The following is a 7,863-nucleotide window of genomic DNA, read 5'->3' as shown; positions in this document are numbered from 1 at the left end:
ATTATGACATAACTTTACGACAGTCTACATTATTATATGACTTTATGACAGCCTACCTTATGACATGACTTTATGACAGCCTACATTAAAACATGACTTCATGACAGCCTACATTATGACAGCCTACATTATGACATGACTTTATTACATTATGACAGACTACATTATGACATGAATTTAGGACAGCCTACATTATGACATAACTTTATGACAGCCTACATTAAAACATGACTTCATGACAGCCTACATTAAGACAACCTACATTATGACATGACTTTATGACAGCATACATTATGACATGACTTTATGACAGCCTACATTATGACATGACTTTATGACAGCCTACATTAAAACATGACTTCATGACAGCCTACATTAAGACAACCTACATTATGACATGACTTTATGACAGCCTACATTATGACATGACTTTATGACAGCCTACATTAAAACATGACTTCATGACAGCCTACATTATGACAACCTACATTATGACATGACTTTATGACAACCTACATTATGACATGACTTTATGACAGCCTACATTATGACATGGCTTTATGACAGCCTACATTATGACAGACTACATTATGACATGACTTTATGACAGCCTACATTATGACATGACTTTATGACAGCCTACATTATGACAACCTACATTATGACATGACTTCATGACAGACTACATTATGATAGCCTACATTATGACATGACTTTGTGACATCCTATATATATGACATGACTTTATGACATGACTATACGACAGCCTACATTATGAGAGGACATTATGACATGAGTTTATGACATTAATTTATGACAGCCTACATTATGACATGACTTTATGACAGCCTACATTATGACATGACTTTGTGACATCCTATATTATGACATGACTTTATGACATGATTATACGACAGCCTACATTATGAGAGGACATTATGACATGACTTTATGACATGAATTTATGACAGCCTACATTATGACATGACTTTATGACAGCCTACATTAAAACATGACTTCATGACAGCCTACATTATGACAGCCTACATTATGACATGGCTTTATGACAGCCTACATTATGACAGACTACATTATGACATGACTTTATGACAGCCTACATTATGAGAGGACATTACAACAGCCTAAAATGTGACATGACTTTATGACAGCCTACATTATGAGAGAACATTATGACAGGTTCATGACAAGTCACAACTATAGCAGCAGCTCAGTATAAACCATGTAGCCTTTGTGACCATAATTCCATCTATGGTGAGATACAATGGCCATCATCCTTCACTTGGCCAGAGTTGGGTGAAACTGATTACACACAGTTACTTTACCAGTAAAAATACTGTAATCAGATTACAAATACTTTTGAAAAACTAGATGATTACTTCTTGGATTTTTTAAAATTAATAAAGGATGTTTCTGTAAAAAAAAAAAAAAAGATTATGACAACTTTCTGTGTTCTGAATGACATTCAAATCAGCATCTTAAAAAATGTGCAAGTTTGTTCCACCTGAGCGAGTCTGACCACAAGTCAGAGACCAACCACTATGATGACACACCAAATGCATTTGATGGATCCTGGACTTCCTCTAATGCCGCTCAAGGGGAATGTAATCCAAAAGTAACGTAATCAGATTATGTTACTGAGTTTGGGGTAATCCAAAAATTATTTCACTGATGAAAATGTTGGACAGGCAACTAGTAACTAACGGATTACCCCAACCAATTATTATTATTTCGAAAGTAACCTGCCCAACTCTGCACTTGACCCTGCCTCACACGGCACAGTGCATTGAACACAGACCTGAAACTAACTAAACCATAATCTATTATAGAACATTTTCCCCCATGCACTTGTTTCAGCGCAGTTACCATTTTTTTGTCATGCATGCTAATAGATGTTTCGCTGATTGGTTCACCCACCTCTTCACCACGCGGTCCAGGCTCCGTCGTTCACGACTACTGTCTGCTCCAGTTCAATGGGAATGTGGTCCTGTGGCTTTCCTCGGCGTCCCAGACCAGTTTGACTTCTGCCACGAACTCCGCTCTTTTCAATCAGTTCAACAGCGAGGGAGGCGAATCGCCTTCTTCATGTTACGTCATGAAAGCAGGGACAGTATCAGTAGATTCATTTGTTTCCATTCATAAGGCGTGCTGTTTGAATGCACGAGATTTTCATAGTGTTGACGAAAGAAAACAATGAAAACAAAAAATAAAAAGCAATAAAGAAAACACGAGTGGACATTCAGAGAATAATAGCCAATGGATTTCTGTGAACTTCAACCCACTAAAATGTAAATGCGATTATATATGCAGTGTCCTAGTTAAATTATATTATTATGTGTATTGTTACAAACACTTCCTTGAGCAGATTTTCTAATAAACTATTGAATAGCTTAAAATTGTGATTGACCGTAGAAAATCTGTGTTTGTTCAATTTAATGTGACTGATGCTGAATTTGTGTATGATAGCGATTCTAAGAACAAGTTAAGTGCGAAGGATGCCACACCTTGACTTCATTCTTATCCCAGTAATAGCTTTCAGTTAGCTCTGGTCTGTGGTGTTAGTGCGCGTTCGTCTAGGTCTAGGTCGTCTGGTGGAGAAACGCGTACTAACGCCCTGGACCAGTTTTGCCCCTGTTCCAGAATTGAGAAGTCTTTCTCGATAGCTGCAGTAAATGAGGGAAACAAATTAAAAATAAATAGATACCTTCACTTCAAAAATATATCCTATTCTAATGTATTATGTTATTAATTCACTGCAGATGTGTGGTATTTTATTTTTAACTAGGCAAGTCAGTTAAGAACAATTTCTTATTTTCAATGACAGCCTAGGAACAGTGGGTTAACTGCCTGTTCAGGGGCAAAACAACAGATTTGTACCTTGTCAGCTCAGGGATTTGACCTTGCAACCTTTCGGTTACTAGTCCAACACTCAAACCACTAGGCTACCCTGCCACCTGCTGTATCACAGTAGACGGGAGTAGAGCATCCATTTGATTGCACCTCACAGCAATAAAACTCAGAGACTAGGGTTTTACGTCCCAAATGGCACTCTAATCCCTATATAGTGCACTACTTTTGACCAGAGTCTTATGGGGCCTGGTCAAAAGTAGTGCACTGAATATGGACTAGGGTACCATTTGGAACGTACACTTGGTATCGCTGACTTCAGATCCCAGGTATTCTGGTTTCCTGATTACATATCCAGTTTCAACAAGCACCATGGAAAGTGATGTCATCTTTTCCCTCAATCAGCTGCTAAGAATGAGTGCCATTTGGGGACCAGGGGAAATAGCAGAGGGGAAAATCCAGTAGTTCTGATTGTTCTTCAGATCTTAATGTTGAACTCCGTACATGATACAAAGAAGGAGATTTCATCTGATTCTTTAATTCACTCATTGTTTGGTTGAAAGACAGACACAGGTTCACACAGTATGTTTTAATTTGGTATAGGTGTGTTAATAACAGTCTTCCAAGTAGATTTTTGTCGAGCTCTTCTACTTCACCGTCAGAGAAAAGGATGACCAAGAATGTCCATTTCTGCTTCTCTCCATCTGATCTCAATGGCCCGTATTCATAAAGCATCTCATGAGTATAAGTGCTGGTCTACAATAGGTTGAGTTTAGCCTTTTAGACCCGAATAGATAACATTAAATGGCCAGGGGTGGACCCGATCCTACTGTAGATCTGAGACACGTTGTGAATACGGGCCAGTATGTCCGTGTCGAAACCCATGTCATCCACACTCTCCTCAACAAGCAACTGATGGTGTGACGTTAATACCACATTTTAGACACTGTTCATCATACATTCAAACACTGTCCCTTGAGTGATACAAGACAGAACCATTGATTCAAGACAGGTAAAACATGATCAAATCAATACAAAACAAAGGGAAATATATATTATTATTATATTATTATTATTATAGCATCACTTAAAGGTCCAATGCTGAAGTTTTTATATCAATATCAAATACTTTCTGGGTAACAATGAAGAACTTTATTGTAATAGATTTCCATTAAAATGGGAGAAAAAGAAACATATTTCTCAAGCAATATTTGTTTTTATCTAGGACTGTGAGTGGTCTGAGTGAGGGGGGGGGGAACTGACAACTAGCTGTTATTGGCAGAGAGGTTTGGAACTCTCTTTGTTATTGGTCTATTAGCCAATTTACCGCATTGGTGATGTCACCATGGAAAGACGAAACTCCTGCCCATGCTAACGTGCTGATTAAAAGGTCCAAGTGTAGATTATATTTTCAACCAGCAACTATCAGGAAATAATACTGATTAAAAAAAAAGTGTTTGATTTTTACAGTGATTTTCACACAATGTTTTTACAGTGTTCATTTCATCAGCTGTTGACCATTATGATACAAAAGACAGGATAAACTGAATTTTGACTGCTCTGGACCTTTAAAACCCCGGTCCTGGTGATTGAGTTTCTCTCCAATTTAGGTAAGAAAGATATTCACTTGAAAGTGTGTGTGTGTGTGTGTGTGTGTGTGTGTGTGTGTGTGTGTGTGTGTGTGTGTGTGTGTGTGTGTGTGTGTGTGTGTGTGTGTGTGTGTGTGTGTGTGTGTGTGTGTGTGTGTGTGTGTGTGTGTGTGTGTGTGTGTGTGTGCGTGTGTTTAGAGAGGAGGGCAATATGGTCCATTGAAGCGTGGGGAACAGCAAGCTGTCTGAGGCCTGTTATCTGGAAGGATTAAATAGGTTGAGATTCAGGTCATTGGCCAATGAGGATCGACTTAACCAACACAATCACCATCAACACTCATAAACATAACCAAAGCATTGTGTCCAGAATCTAGTCGAGTGACTTAATCAAATCAAGCACATTTTGTCAAATTTGGCAGATTTCCAGTACTGCACAGAACCATAGTATGTTTTGTATTTCTAAATTCAGTGCTATTCCCAATGCTTGTCATTTTCCTCTTTATATCCTTCAGGTATCACTTGGGTTAGAGCTATTACTAATGCGTAACAGCAATGCGATGTTGTTGTTGTTTTCTCTCTATTTCACAAAACCTTGAAAGGGGAAGACCAGCAACATCAGTAGGGCAGACAAATCTCAAAGCAAACAAATAAAAATGATCCAAAGATATTATCAAGAAACATAACCACACGAACAAAATGGACAATGGTGACAACAAAATGTGCAACAAGTGAAAATGTAGCAAAATGACTTTAAATAAACAGGAGTCAGGATCGATGATTACATCACTGCCCGTGTGATAAAGGAAGCTGTGATCAACAAACTCAATGCAATGGGCACATAAGATCCTATAGCCAATCGGATACAGGGAAGAAGTTTGACCGGAATTATTTTGTTGTGTGCCTTCTTTTCCAAATGTCTAGATTCTGGAATGTCCATTAAAGGCCAAATCTGTGATACATGTCCTAATGTTCAATAGTCAATTCAATGAACTCTGTGCCCGTTGATTATGGAAGAATAGAACTTTTGAGAGTTGCTTAATTGATTTTTGTTAGCTCACTCCAGCTGACTTCACCGATCTTAACCCAATTCTAAAGTAAAATTACCCCATTGTTCATGTTTTTTGGTTCCATTTGAGCATTTGTTTGTAACAATGTATATCTTCAAAATATATTTAAAACCATCATGTCGATCTCATGGACTGTCAGACCATAACCCCATGAATTTTGGGAGTGGTCACATTTAGCTACGCTCTCCCCTTTCAATGGCTTCAACACCCTCCTAGATATAGCTGCGTTGCTTGTTGTCCTGGCCCTTTCTAGCGTGAGCTTTGTTCTTTGTGTCAGTTGCCCTGTCTAGATGTGTCCTTTTTGTCTATGTCTCTTGTTTTCATTTAGAGATTGTTTTTTAAATGAAATGTGCGTTATAAATTCAATGTATTATTATTTTAAAACAGACTCCAGATTGTGGCTTTAATGTCCATAGCTCATTAACACTCATCGCCAACATTGGTCCATTGGCATGAGGATGTTAGTTCTATTTGCTACTGTAAAGGCCTTGTTTCTTGTTCAATATACATTATGGAACCACTATACCATCATAGATCCTCTGAATGAAGGGTGCCATGAAAACAAACAGCAGAAAGTAGGATGTTAATCATAGTGGCTGGGGATGAATCAGGTGGTTTTTAATATTCCTTTCTACCCGGCAACACTTTCTTGTGACCAGAGCACACCAGAATCAGCCCATCCTGGGTTTCTTTCTCCCTTCTCTTCATTGAAGCACAGACAGATCTTGCCTAGGGCTTAGCTTGGTCTCCTTCTCAAAGTCTGTTTAAAAAAAGAGGCTGGGTGGAATGGATTGGTTGGATCAATATTAGAAAAGAGAAGAAGAAGGAAAGAAAGATGCCATTTGGGACACAGACAAAGAGTTTAGAGTTTGTATGTGAACTCAGGAGAGGAATCTTTCCACTGACTCCAGTAGCTCTGAAGAACAGCTCCGCAGGCCCACCAGCAGTTCTCCCTCCTCGTGACTCGTCATGGCTCCCTGCTTCTCCACTAAGGACAAGTTGTCATCTGATATTAAGCTGCTCTCCGACGTTGGGCTGATGATGATTTGTGGGATACTGGAGATGTGAGAAGGCTGGGCTCGTAAACTAGGGGAGTCCAAGGTGCTCCTGCGCCTGCTGCCGCTTTCGCTCTCTGTCGTCTCTCCTCCGTTGGTTAGCTGGACACTCTGGCTCCTCTTCGATAAGAGCAGCAGGGGGGCGGCTGCCATGCAGACGGAGCCAGACACTACCTCGTGTTCACTGGCGCTCATAGACTCCTTCAGTGCGTGGCTGGGCTGAAACACAGATACACAGATACATGGTCATGACGACAGTAAATACACGGCTGAGGTTTCATGTGGTCCCGTGTGGCTCAGTTGGGAAAGCATGGTGCTTGTAACACTAGGGTTGTGGGTTTGATTCCCGCTGGGGCCACCCATGTGAAGAAATAAAAATGCATGTACTACTATATTTGGATAAAATGTTTTCTAAACGGCATAAAGGCACCACAATGTCCACCAATCAAGTAGTACAATTCATATCAATGTGTGGTCACAACACGATGTTCAATGACTGAGCAGAAATGCAAAATAAAAGGCTAACAACACCGCAAGTATCTCTGCTCTCTCACCTTCTCTGCAGCACAAATAATCTTGGTCTTGCAACATTTGTCTTTGGGCATTTTAAAGGACGAGGTTCTTCTGAAGGAGGAGTTGTTACGCTCTGGAGGATCCAGCACCACATCCCCAAACACCTGTGGTTAGGAACCATATATGGATTTAGTTCAACTTTTTTTTTCTCAACTTTTGACAAGGAAAAACCTGAGGGAGTTATAATCTTCAAAAAGCAAAGAGGATTCACAGATGCCTGTGAGGGTAGCAGCAGGGTCGAGCCAGGAAAAGACCCACATGGCACAATGCCTTGTCTGGGATCAGTGCTCATATTAGACAACATTTCATTTGTTTCACCTGTAGCAACAGAAAACCGCCCATTCTAATATATTGGTAAAAAACAGTGTCCTCCCTCCTTAAACGGAAGTGTTTAAACATTGACCCTGTGTACTCTATTTTGGTCTAAAGTTAAATTACCCCATTGTTTATGTTTTTGGGGTCCATCTAAACATTTGTTTGTAACAATGTAGAGCTTCGATCTCATATGGTTGTTGAATGCCAGTAGTTTACAGTGAAGTTCTGTCAGAGGGAATGATAGTATTGATAATGATAATGTTGACCTGAAGTCAAACCTACGCCATCGATCTTACTTTAGCTCCAGGGTGAAGTGTCCCCTAGGTACAGATCTAGGATCAGCTTCCCCTCCCACAATCATAACCTTAACCATTCATGGGGGAAATGCACAACTGACCC

At 39.7% G+C, this 7,863-nt stretch overlaps 1 protein-coding gene across 1 annotated transcript in view; it reads right to left on the bottom strand.

The window, feature by feature from the left end:
• Nucleotides 1–6,402: 6,402 nt before the first annotated feature.
• opn4xb (opsin 4xb) overlaps nucleotides 6,403–7,863 on the bottom strand; it is a 39,086-nt gene continuing 37,625 nt past the window's right edge. The window contains exons 8-9 of the mRNA XM_064974518.1: nucleotides 7,131–7,253; nucleotides 6,403–6,795 (exon numbers count right to left, since the gene is read on the bottom strand). Coding sequence (XP_064830590.1) covers nucleotides 6,403–6,795; nucleotides 7,131–7,253 — 516 coding nt within the window. The remainder of the gene's footprint in view (nucleotides 6,796–7,130; nucleotides 7,254–7,863) is intronic.

The sequence above is a fragment of the Oncorhynchus masou genome, chromosome 1, assembly GCF_036934945.1.
Source record: "Oncorhynchus masou masou isolate Uvic2021 chromosome 1, UVic_Omas_1.1, whole genome shotgun sequence".
NCBI lineage: Eukaryota > Metazoa > Chordata > Actinopteri > Salmoniformes > Salmonidae > Oncorhynchus > Oncorhynchus masou.
The sequence above is the reverse complement of the archived record's forward strand: the minus strand, read 5'-3'. Positions and strand labels throughout refer to the sequence as shown.